Source organism: Cervus elaphus, chromosome 12 (assembly GCF_910594005.1).
Source record: "Cervus elaphus chromosome 12, mCerEla1.1, whole genome shotgun sequence".
NCBI classification, from domain to species: Eukaryota; Metazoa; Chordata; class Mammalia; order Artiodactyla; family Cervidae; genus Cervus; species Cervus elaphus.
In genome coordinates, this window is record NC_057826.1 from 43,700,714 (window position 1) to 43,714,088 (window position 13,375).

General features: G+C 34.8%; 1 protein-coding gene across 10 annotated transcripts in view; it reads right to left on the reverse strand.

Annotated features, from left to right (window-relative positions):
- FAM214A (family with sequence similarity 214 member A) overlaps positions 1 to 13,375 on the reverse strand; it is an 83,936-nt gene that overhangs the window by 47,184 nt on the left and 23,377 nt on the right. The window contains exon 1 of one of the 10 annotated variants that reach the window (XR_006343847.1): positions 11,083 to 13,213. The exons of 6 other annotated variants lie outside the window; for them this stretch is intronic. Coding sequence is in view for 3 of the 4 variants with exons in the window: in XM_043918963.1 (XP_043774898.1) it covers positions 11,083 to 11,119 (37 nt within the window). In the remaining variant the exon portion in view is untranslated. Of the gene's footprint in view, positions 1 to 11,082; positions 13,216 to 13,375 lie in introns of those variants that run through there. 3 more of the 10 variants (XM_043918963.1, XM_043918962.1, XM_043918970.1) reach the window with 3 other exon arrangements.

The window sequence follows — 13,375 nt, forward strand, 5'->3', positions numbered from 1 at the left end:
CAGATTTTAATGTTGTAGGCCTTCTATTTTTAGAATTAATCATCTTATTAATAACTGCATGAAAGTCAATATATCACATTTTATTTACATTATAATTTTTCTGAGTCAGGAGTACTTTCTTGTAGTTTACCTCAATTATTTTCACAAATTCAAAGACTAAAGAAATAAAAAAAAAATCTAGACAAGGTTATATAATCTTCCAAAAATACACAGAAAATTTTTAGACTTGATATATCTTAGTCCCATTTCAATATTTAGGTCCCTAGCCAGTATGCTACTGATCAAATATAGGGCTTACTACCAATTTTCTTGTTTTTTTGTTTCAGCAATTCTTTTTCAGTTGTTTTTTACAACTGAAATAGAGTTGGCCCAGATGAGGTCTCTGAGTCATCTTACAGATTTAGAAATTGGTTAAATGCATTGTTTTAAGCCATAAAGTTGCAGAAATTTCTTACAGCAGAAACAGGACCCTAAAACAAGTATTATCTTAGGAGTTTGCAGAAAATGTATATTCCCAGGTCCTACTCCCAGAGATTCTGACTCAGGAGTCTGCATGTTTAATAAGAAAGCTTTATGCCTCTGATGCAGGTGATCTCTGAATCACACTTTGAGAAATAGCACTTTAGATCATACATGAAAATAAATACCTCACAGGTAAAAAGAATCACGTCTAAGTTTTAATGGGGAAAATATTCAATATGTATTTATTTAGTGAAATGAGACATTTCTTAGCTTGATAAGAGAAAAATATACACAAAGGAAAATATTGGCAGATTAAAATGTATAAAATCAAAGTATTTCATAAAGAAAAAGTAGAAGGGAACATATTTCTATACTATATGGTTGACAAAGTGTTCCTACATATATTATTCCATATGCTATTTTAATTAAACTTGCTATTTTCAAATTTGAAAAGAAGAATTCACATAAGTAAACACAGACCGGAATGTTTAATCTCTCTAGAGAGGATATTTAATCAAAGAAATAACAATTAAAATCACAGTGAAAAGCCATGTTTTATCTACTATAGAAGTAAAGTTAAAAGTATTTTTAAAAATTACTATGGAAAAAGGTTTGACTGATGTTATGTCCACATGATGGAATATCCTACAGCCATTAAAATAATTATATTATTTATAAAAAGGCATAAAAAACCCATTAAGTTAAACAGCAATACACACAATTTTATATTTACTTTTTTCAATAATGTATAAACTTATTTAAAGATTACCTGAAATGATAAAACATAAAAAATTAAAATAAGCTCTCTAAAGTTTGCTAAAATAAGCTTTCTAAAACTCCTGGAGACTTTTAAACACTGCATTTCACTTCTAAAATTAAAGTAAAATTACAAAGAAAAAACATGATTTCATAAAAGAAAAGGCATTTAATAACAAAAAATTGACAGTCATGATCACAGAAAAGGAGTCCCTCTTGAGAATGGCTGCCATCTTTGCCATAGACAAATGAAAAAAAAACTTACTTTAGACTAGCACAGGTCTGAGGACCAAACTTCAGGAACCACCACCACTATTCTGAAAATGATTTGACTTCAGGTCCTGTGTGAGTAACAACCAAGAACCCACCTATCATTCTCCAGGGGTCCCTCCCCTCTCCCTCTCCACTGCTCCCACTTCAGTCAGCCTGAAGGAGCAATGATGGGCAAGTAGAGACCATGACATTCCACAAAAGTGGAAAACTACCAATCATTACAAAGGGGGGGGAGGGTGGCAATGGATCAGAAGTCAATGAGAATGATAGCTTGCCAAAAAGAAAATGAGATGATGTAACAGCACCAAGAAAGAATACCCACTGATTCCTTCAGTGATTCACCCAGTTGAAGCAAGCAGAGGATGTCACTCTTGTAACCATTTGTTTGTTCAAGTGGATTCATTCATTGACCTCTGCACAAGTGTGGAGAGATGAATTATTTTGAATAGAAGTTATAGTTTAGTTGTAAATGGCTAGTATAAAGACATCACCTTGCTATATTAGGTCGGTAAGATGAGAAACAATAGCTTTTTTATTTTTTTTCTTTAGTTTCATATCGCTCTATTTCCCCTTCAAATGTGTAACTCTGCCAAGGCAGCATCCTTTGATAAAGATAATGATCAAGCAGTGGGATTTAATGCTAATATAATGCTTTTAATTAATGTTTTATTGGATAACTCTGTGGTCATTACCATCAACTTGAATCAGCCAAGTACAGTATACTTCCTAGAACCAGATTAAACTGGTTTTAGTTCAGTCAACAGATTCACAGTTACTACTATCATCAATTGAGCATAGCTATTATTTATTGTTAGATTATTCTAAAATCATATGTTTAGAAGATAAACTTGTCAATTGGCTTTAAATCCATATTTGACTTAGATCTTTTACCCAAACTTTTTGATAGCTAAATAACAGATCTGACACCAACCTTTACACTTGTAATAGATCTTGAAATTGATAGATCTCTCGATAAAACAGAAAACAAATGAAAACAAAATTTCAGTAACTTGCAAAAAGTATGAAAAATGCTATACTAAAAGCCAGAAGATCTGGATTCCAATTTCAGCTCTCTCATGAACTAGTTCCAGACTTTGGAAAAGGTCAATTAAACTCTGTGACCCTCAACAAACTTACTTGTAAAATGAAGGAATGTGAAACAAGACACCCATTGCAATTTAAATAATATTTGATTCTACATGTGCTGATTTTTGAAATTATAAAATATCCCATTTACTGTCAGTACCACTTTGACCACAAGCACAGACTGATCCTGGTACATATAGCCTACCACAAACAAAAATAATCATGGGGGTGCTGGTCAGAGTACAAAACTTGTTTCCAACTACAGCTGTTTTTGCTTTTTGTGACTTGAAATCTTAGAATGATCTATGCCTCCTCCCTTTCTCCTGTCTCCAACAAGTCCTCAATGGTAAAGTCTGACTGCTTCCACTAACAACCTCCCATATCTCATCTCTCAGCATTCTCAGTTTGGTCAGAGCATTGGATTCATAAAGGGGACCAGTGAGAGATGAGGTGAAGAGGGATGCTATCTCACTTTTTTAAACCTCTTTAGTCATTACTGCCCTTTATGCATCAAATGTTCTGGCCCACCTGATCTTATTCTCTCACAGGGCCACCTCGAGATATCTTATCCCTTCTTTATTCCATTTAATAACTAGAATTTCTTGTTTCCAGCACTCCCCTCCTCACAAGCCTCATAGCCCCACCTCAATCTTTTTAATCCTTCTCTCCAACTATGCCAGTATTCTTAAAGTCACACCATGGGAAAACTCTGTGGTAAAGAGGTGATTCATCCTTTGTGTATTATTTTAGGAGAGCACTCCAACTCTAACACTCATTGCTTTTCCATTCTTGATACTTCAGTAATTTTTCAATGATTCCCCAAAATCAGAGCTAGCGACTCAAAAATCACTTCAACCAACTTTTTAAAAACTGCATTTTAAAGGTTCAAATCTGACCATTCACATTCTTTGGAAGATTTAAAATTTTGTCTTCATAAAGAATTTTCTAGGGATCCCCTGGTGGTTCAGTGGTTAAGAATCTGCCTTGCAATGCAGCGGACCGGTTTGATCCCTGATCCAGGAAGATCCCACATCCTGCAGGGCAACTAAGCCCATGTGCCACAACTACTGAGCCTGTGCTCTAAAGCCCAGAAGCTGCAACTACTGAGTCTGTGCACTTAGAGCCCATGCTCTCCAACAAGAGAAGCCACCATAATGAGAAGCCCGTGCACCACAACTAGGGAGTAGCCCCCACTTGCCACTACTAGCAAAAGCCCATGTGCAGCAAAGACCCAGTGCACCAAAAAAATTATAAATAATATTAAAAGTTTCTCTATTAAGTTCATTCCAAATTAGATTTGTTGCTCTTGTACATGAGTTTTTAAAATTACATTTTCTAATGACCTACACATTTATGAAGTTAAAAATTTAACTTTACCACTTGATCAAAGTTCTAAAGAGTAACAGAATAGGGTATAAAATAACGTGATGAGCTCTAGTTCAGCTTAAATACACAGTTCTTAATTAGGTCTTATCCAAGCTCATCTGGTCCTATTATACCCTCCCATGATGCTTTATGGTTTTTAGGAGACGAGTCCATTGTATCTTATGCTTTTCCTTCCTAAATTTTAATACACACACACACAAATAAATCACTATTTACCTCTCTTCTCTAACCCACTAAGGTCCATGAGAAGAAGGCTCATCTCTTACAGTTGCCCAGCATAGTACCTTGCATGAACAAGCTCGCAAACACTTGCTAAAATAATGAATGGTTAATACTGCATCACATTTTGTTTTCTCCCTATTTTAGCTTACTTCTAGTTAAAGTGATAAAGGCTTGCTGTTTCCCTGTCCAGATAATTATCTTGAATTTGATATTTTGCCCTGAAATAGTTTTTTGTGAGTTTTTTAAATGCCCTTATCTATATGATTTTCTTGAATGGGACAAGGAAATATCTGTTTTTGAAATTTTTAAAATTGCATTAGGTAGTCACCAAATCTCTAGGCCAGGGCAAAAACATATAATTTAAAAATATTAAAAGGAGAAAGAGCACTTTCTGAGTTCTAATTTCCATATCTGTTATTGGAAATTCTAGGTCTCAACAGTCTTTTAAGGAATAATAGAATTCTTCATACCAACCTACTGACTGCTTATGTGATGAGTTGAGGGCAACTTAAGCTCTAGAAAGAAAACTAAATTTTAAGCAATTTAAATATTGGCTAGAAGGTAAGAGTGGAAAACTAAGTCTCTATGTGTCAAAAAATTCAAGTGAAACCCACCTCGTCTCCCGAAGGCAATGGCAGAATCAGCTGCTATTCTGCCTTCAAGCAGAGGACAGTCTTGTGGAGTACTTTCAGGTAAAGCTAATTCAGGGTGATGCTTGATAAATAACAGAAGTATATCTCAGTGCTATGGGAATGGTTAGGTGGGAACTCAATCTTAGATATCAGAGAAAGCTCCTAGAAGACTTGATATTTAAAATGAAACAATTAGAACCTGTCAGTGTCATTGACAAAATTTACTAGTGTCCAAAACATTTGTTTTGCCTCCTTAAGTTCAGGTTACCAGGATTGTGCTTTTCGCCATACACCACAGATACACAGACACAAACAGAGCTATACAGATTTTATTCATTTCTTTCTTACTTGCACTGATCTTATTTTCTACTTTCTCTGTTCTCTGTGTAAATCATTAAGCCTAATTCACTACTGCTTCAGGGCCTGAAAATACTAAAGTAGAAAATATTGTCCATTCAACTGTCTTTTGTGGGAATATTTCTGATCATATAGGTGTTATCACTTCACACCACATGCAGAAAGAAGTAGGGGACGAAAAGCTGAGAAAACACTGCCACAAAAGGAAGCAAAACCACATGTTCTAGATTTAGCTCTACACTCAAAAGATGACCCTGTGCTAAAAAAGCAACCATCTACTATTCTAGTGCTGTTTTGTTTTGTTCCAGCTTTACTAAACTCAGATAACTGGCACATAGCTTTCCAAAATTATCCTCAAGCTTGACCTAATTTAGTCTTTCTTACATTTTCACCTCATGGAAATATGGTTATAACATAGGCTGGTCCCCCAAAATACACTCTGTCCTTTCAATCTCCTTCCCTCTACCACATGCATGACTCCTTCTTCTAAGCACCCTCAACATTTGTATTTTCCACTGACTGTTGGTATGTGTGAATCCTAAAACTCCAGCAGAAATAAAAAGTGGATGCAGTGTTGTTTTTAATTAAGAGTTGAAAACTTGAGCACATACACTAAGATCAGTTCTGCTCAGTTCTCTAGAACAAAGATGGAACTAGGTGCCATCCACTGCAGTGGGTCTGTCATCTCTAGCACAGAGCAATTTCTGGAAGAGCACCCAGCTGAAAGTCTAAGGCCAAAGGAGGTATCTGAGATTTCCTGTAATCTCAACCTACAACTCAGAGATGATATGTACGTCCTCAGATCTAGATATTACACATTCTAGGCCTGGTCCTTTTGACTAGGTTCTCTATCAGAAGCTCATCCAGAATAGAGGAGTCAGCACAGGACTGTGGGGTCCTCCCCAGGACAAATCCATCTGCAAGAGTACTAATGTATGGTGTACATGTTAGAACATTTCCCCTCTTCTCAAAAGAAACAAAACAGCGCTGCACACTCACTACTTAATACTTTGCTTCCATTCATATCCTGAAGTTCTTATCCAATCTATATTAAACCTCAATTCTCTAAAATTAATGCTTTTATTCTCTGACTAAAACCAAATTATGTTTAATAAGATTTCTTAAGAGAATTTATGAACCTTTGGCTATTTTCCACAAAATTATCTATGTATATACATAGATGCGTTTTTTCTAGCAAGAGGGTTGATATTTTTCAGTCAGTATGGAAAATATAAAACAATGACATAGAGCAATTTTTTAATTCTTTTTCTATGTGGATATTTTCAGAATAAATGATTTAAGGTAAACAAACATACCAATGCAATGCAGTCAGGTAAAACCAGGAAATGTATTTCTAAAAAGGTTCTCCTACCCTTTTTGTTAGATGTAATAGTTTCGGGATCCAATGCAGAAGCCACTTGGGCAGTACCACTGAATGCACTGACAGTGAAAAAAATGGAGTAAACCTGTAAGAGATTGTCTTTTCTTTACATTTGCTGGTTCTCTAATTTTCAATAAGCTAAACTTTATCTTCAGCTGAACTGGAAGACTAAATATGTTTATCTAAGAATCACAAAATCTTAGCACTTGATGAAAATATGAAAACCAAGATGGGAACCAGATTGAACCTCTCTCCCAAAATAACATAAAATTATCACTACCCAAAGCAATGAAAATAATGTGATCAGTTGAAAAAGAATCTGAAATTTTGTGTACTTATTAAAATGACAAAAGACCATTTTCTTGGAATTTTGAGTTTTTAAATTTTAGCCCCTACATCACCAGATTTTTATTCTGTAAGTTCCTATATTTCAAAACAGTTACATTCATCATGTATGTGGTAAAATTTAATTTCTGGTTTCCAGATAGCTGACTTGTCCTTTGTCATTAATGAGTGGTAAATACAAGGTCATCCTTATCAGAACCTAGTTGAGGAATTTAAAAGCAAAGTCAGAAATGAGTTACTTCCCAGTAAACAAATCCCTGGTGAATTTACCAGCTCTAGTCAGTCAGCCCAGCACTGGTGGGAACTTTTATGCATACACATACACACACACCCCAAAAATAACACTGTTATCAAATAAATTTTTTTCTGCCTCCTCTTCTTCATTTACCTTCCCATTTACTCATTATTTCCTTGCCATTATTGACTATTACCTTTCTTCAGAGGTTTAGTCACATACTTCCCTATCAGCCTTGCCCTATCTTCTTCTTTTTTGTTTGTTTTTTTTGGCCATGCCAAGCAAGGCATGTGGGATCTTAGTTCCGCAATCAGGGACTGAACTCACTTGGCCTTCAGTGGAGGCACTGGAAGCTCGGAGCCTTAACCACTGGACTACTAGGGAAGTCCAGCTCTGCCCTTTCTTCTGCCCAAATCCCCAAGTTTCCAAGACTTTCTGGGTCACAAAGTATCTTAGAAAATTGAGATTCTGCATAAAAGTATATATGCATATGTGAAACTTAGAAGAAAAATATAAAAAATTATATTTACAGTATATTTAAAATTCTCAATTAAAAAATGTAGAATAATTTTTAAAGAAAAGAGAATGGCTAATATTTAGCAATAAAATGTTACATAAATAACAGGGATTGCAAATAACTGGCAGAGTTTTCTTTTCATACTCTGGATAACAAGAAGCTTACAGCAAAATGCGAGGCCCATATACAACTCTTAGGACCAATTCTTTTTTCTACTCTATCTTGACTACCTCCTGTAATTTATAATTTTAATGTCCCTGTGCTTATCATAAACTTTATAATTCAAATCCTTTGATGTTCAGAAGTCTTTGAATGAGTAAAACTGAGACCAGAAAAGAAAACAACAAGGCAACATTTCCAGTTTATCAAGTAATAGCTTATAACTCAGCCTCATCACAAAGGATTATATAATCAGATTCAAGCAATACTCTGAACAACTATGTTTTTAAAACCTGGGTCTCTGATTTTAGATACGATAGCATCTGAAGATTTTTTAAAAAAGATTGTAAAGACTGTGGGTGTGTGAAGTCGCTCAGTCGTGTCTGACTCTTTGCGACCCCATGGACAGTAGCCTACCAGGCTCCTCCGTCCATGGGATTTTCCAGGCAAGAATAGTGGAGTGGGTTGTCATTTCCTTCTCCAGAGGATCTTCCCCACCCAGGGATCAAACCCAGGTCTCCCACATTGTAGGCAGACGCTTTGCCATCTGAGCCACTCTTGCAAAAGCAATACAGTTTACGTAACAGCACTGCTGCTACATGAAAATGTCTGATCAAAAGTTGTTAGGACAAAACTTACTTGCCTAGTTGACTATAATAATTAAATCTTTTCTGGGTTCAGAACAGGAATAAGTGAATGGAATTTCTACAAGGAAGAATCAAAGAAACACTGCATATAGTGTTACAATACTTAGAGCATACATGTAGAAATCAAACACTTGGGGATAATACTTGCTGTAGGAATTTTTTTTTTTTTTAAAGATTTCACAAAAGACCAAAAGAAAAAGAAATACTTGGATTGTTACCCCTTCTTAACCTGAAATTCTAAATAAGAGAAATTTTTTGAAGAATTATAAATGAAATACTATCTACATATTTCTATATTATTGCCTGGTGATTTAAAAATGAAAAATATTTTATTTGAAATAAAATCTGTTACAGCAAACACCGCATCTGATAAATATGAAAGCTTCTATTTGCTATCCTATCAAGTGGCTAAGACAAAAAAGAAATCACTACTTTTGAGAACTGAAGTATTTTTCTAATTACAAGTACAAACAAATAAAGCCAGAAAGATCTGACACAGAATAAGACAATTAAAATTCTATCGTCAAGTAACAGATAAATCCAAAGAGTTGAAGTATTCTAGCAATGTCACTAGCCTTGACCAGATTTTAAAAAATCAGTTTTTACCCTGAGGTTCTGTTACTGAACAGGAACTCTCACATGTATAAGATGTATAAGAACAATCTTTAGGTGATGAGCCCAGAAATAAAGTCTGGGATTCTGCCAAGACTATTTCTCCCACAACACAATGGCAAGGCTTTTGTGTGACACAGAAGCAGATCTAAATTTCTTGCCAATATCATGTTCCTTTTTTTTTTTGCAGCATATGAATGAAATCATCCTTCTCTTGGAAAGTCTGTTAATTCTTAAGAAATAAACCAAGCAGACGGGGAACCAATACAAGCAACACTTTGGTTTCTGTGGTCGTATAATTAAAAAATAAAATGAGTAATTGATGAGACAGATAGCTCAAAAAAGGGAAATAACTAGACTGACTTCCAAGGGATTAGAGCTATATTTGATGAGTTTGGGCCCATTTAATATCCCTCTGCCTCCCATCCCTGCCCACCCACCCCCCAGCTTCTCTTCTGCAAATAAGTGCTTTATATCATGAAGGTTAGCAAGTACAAAGTATATAATAGCTTTTTTAATTTTACCATAATTTTTTTTAATTTTGCTATAATTTTTATAACTCCTATCAAGTTTAAATTTTGGCTACAAACTGAAAAAAACTAAGAAATGCCAGATTTTAAGTTTAGCAACATGTATGTTCACATAAAATACCTTTATAAATATATATGTACCCTTAAAAATGGTCAGTAATGTGCACAAAAGCATGAAATAATTTTGAGTTCTTTTCAAGGAAAAAAAATCTCTCTTCGCTTACCAAATAATGCTAACCCTTCCTAATGACAAGCACCAAGCACTTCTTGAAGAGAATAATGTCAAAACCAATCATATTCCAAAATATATCATTTGTAGAGATAAAATATAAAGCTCGCATATTAGCTTGGAATTTATATTATACTAATTTTACTCAAACATAAATTAACTAGTGAATTAAAAAGAAGCCACTTACACAACCAGGTGAAAGTAGATAAACAAAAGAAAACTGTTTATAAATGGGCAATATATTAATTAGTATTCTGTTCTGCTTTAATTAATTTAAAAGAATCATTAGCTAAATCAACTATGTAAAATATTATTTAACAGTATTTGAAACTGCGTAAAGATTTCTGTTTATCTATTTTAAAACTTGCCTATAATTAGTTGGATAAACTGGTTTTTCCAGATCTCATAAAAATAAGCTGTAACCCATATTTTGTTTAATTACTGCAAATATTGAATTGGTGAGGTTTAACTTAATAAGACTTTACTATATCTGCAGTATTAGCTAATTCAGATAAGGAATTATTATTCCTTATTAAATAAAGGCTCGCTTTAATTTTAAAATAGTATCTTATACATTTCTAGTTTGTCTGCAAAATCCTTTATATTTTCAATTTTCTATATGGACATTTATTTAATAGAACACATCACTGTCTTTGCAGTTGGATCTGAACTGAGAAGAAGTAGCCAACAGATCAAACAATTAAGAGCTTATACAATTTGAGGTTGCATCTTCAGAAACCCTTTACAGAAAGACAGAACATCAAAACTATGTCAAAATTCTCGCTAAGCTAAATTCTGATAATCTCTTCAAATTCAGAAACAATGAATTTCAGTTAAAAATACGTAACTTCTATAAAATACATTCTCCTTAAGAGCTTCTATTTAAAAAACAAAAACAAAAACCTCCCGCACCCAAGTACAGTTAATACTTCTGTCTAAACCTCATTCTCTTCCCAATATTCTCGTTTTTGTCATATTTTCCCCCATTAAAGTAAGCACATTGTATTTTGGTTTCTTTTCTCCCTCCTCATTGTTCAGATGAGCATTTTAATAATCTTTTAAGCCATGCTGTTCAAAGAAAACAGGCTATTTGAAGGTAAAGAAAATTCTCTAAATTCAATGTTTTTCAACATGAGATCATTTTCCTAGACCTGTTTATTAAATATCCACGCAAAGCAAACACTGCAACTGTAAACAGCTACTGAAAATTGGAAGTTTAAAAATAAAGCCGTTGAAAACACTTCATTACACACCTTCTCTGTGAAGCCCTTTGTTTCCACTGAAAACCATACTGGAATCCTTGTACAAAAGAAGTTGCCTTCTGGCTGTCAATAGCTATACAGTCAGTAACTGAGGGATCCAGATGTCTGCAGTGGTTAAAACAAATGTTCAGCCGTGGGTGCTGATTTCGCTTCGCTCTGTGTAAGGTTTTTCACAAAGGCAGCAGAGTACGAGCGCACATAGCAACAGCACTCACAGCTGATTGGATGGAGGGTGTGCTCCGCCGCCCCTGCTCGTTGGGTCCACTACAGCTTCCCTTCTACTTGGCAGCGCTATCTTGTTGTCTTTGCTCCTCTTACCAACTCAGCTGTGTTTAGGCAACGTGAAAGGAAAGATTGGTGTGACGATAATGACAAAGTATTCTAGCATGAGCCCCTAAAATGTGCGTCTCTGGGTACTTTTAAAATGGAGAGAAATTCATAGGGCAAACATTCACTTCAGTCGGTGTTTCACATAAAACAGAGGACAAAGAGGGGTGGTGGAGGGAATCAATTTATTACTTCGCATTTCAAGTAAATCAGGTTCTACCATGTGAAACCCTCTGTAAACAAAGAATACAAAAATTTAGGACAATCAGGATAAAGCATCAACCTCTGTCTACCCAGAACTATGAATTACTTTACAACAAACTTCACAAATTCCAAGAAAAGCAAGATTAGTTAGTTAAAACAAGACAAGGCCTAAAAATAGTCCTCCCTCAAATTTATGCAGTGCCTTTTAAGAGGGTAAGAAAAACTGAGGTTAACAGATTGCTTAGAAAAAACTGCTCAGTAAACTCTGACAATAAAATATTTAACTAGGTATCTGCATTAAAATATCTCTTCTTATGACAAAAAACATAAAACAATGACACTGAGTCTGAAATAAATTTATTTTTCAGGAATTTTTTTCCCTCTAGGAAAAATGTTTGGGGGAGTCAATGCAGGTAGTAAGAGATAAACAGATATGGAGAATCAGAAAATTTTCCCATTTAGGAAATATTTCCCATGAACTTCACACAAACTAGGATAGTGTTTTTCAAACTTTTAAAGCAATGGAATCCTTTAAATTTGCATTCTTCCAATAAAATGCATTATTCGTGGTGGCATTAGGATTTCTATACAGGAGAGAGTAGGCAGAGGCAACAGCAGAAGCATACTATTTATTACTCAGGTTTTTGTTTATGTGGAGTGTCTTGCGGATAGGGCAGAGAGGATGATGGAAATGTTGGCACTATGAAAGCACCCCATGAGCACCATGAGGCTATTTTTAAATAAGAGGCTACAAACAACACTGCAGTTTCATATCAGTCCCAAAATCTACAAAATTCCTACCCTTGAAAAACTTTTAGGATCCCTGGAGTTCTACAGAATACAAGTAAGAGATATAACCTGTAAGAGTTAAACCTTATTACCTTAGTAGTATAAGGAAAGAACCTGATCGTTGTTGGCTTAACAATAAGCCAGAAGGAGAGCTGCTAAGCCTTTTGAGAAATAACAAGAGAGAGATGTGTTTGGGAGCACAATACCTCTGAGCTAAGTGACTCAGAGAAAGAATGGCAGAGTAGAGAGAACAAGGATGTTGGAGTCAGGCTGGCCAACTTGGGTTCAAAATAAGAATCTGCCATTTACAAACAGTAAGACCCTATACAACTCACCAAACTACTCTAAGCTTCAGTTTTCCTGTCTATAAAATGGAATTAACTCACAGGACTATTGTGAAGGCTAAAAGGTGCTCTTTGCTAGTCAGACTGCTTTTTTTTGGTGACCAAGGATTCTTAAGGTTCTTCAAAACTTAAGAGCCTTTGCAAATTCTATTCCTCATTTGCTTGGAGTGGGCTCCCACAGTCCCTTCCACTGATAAGTCTCCCTTAAATTTCTCTTCCCCAGAGCAGCTTTCTCTGAGCCTAGTCTCAGTCTCCCTATACTTTTTTTCTTAGTACTTAGCTCACAAAATGTTAAATAATTATTTGCAAAATGACTGGTTGGACATTCTCCTCCACCACACTGTAAGTGCTTTGAAGGGAGATACTACAACTGTCTACATTATTGCTTACCTATCACCATGACTGATTTATACTCCATATACTACTTTATTTGATTTCATAACCATGGAAAGTTAAATAGAACAAGTTTAAATAAGAATATCAATTCCAAAATTTATTTATTCAAGTCATACAACTAGAACCAAAGGAAACAGATTTTTAAAAATTTTTGGATAAATAATTGCATAATTCAAAATTAACTTCTTCCTGTATCTTTGAAAAAAAGAATATATGATCTCTAA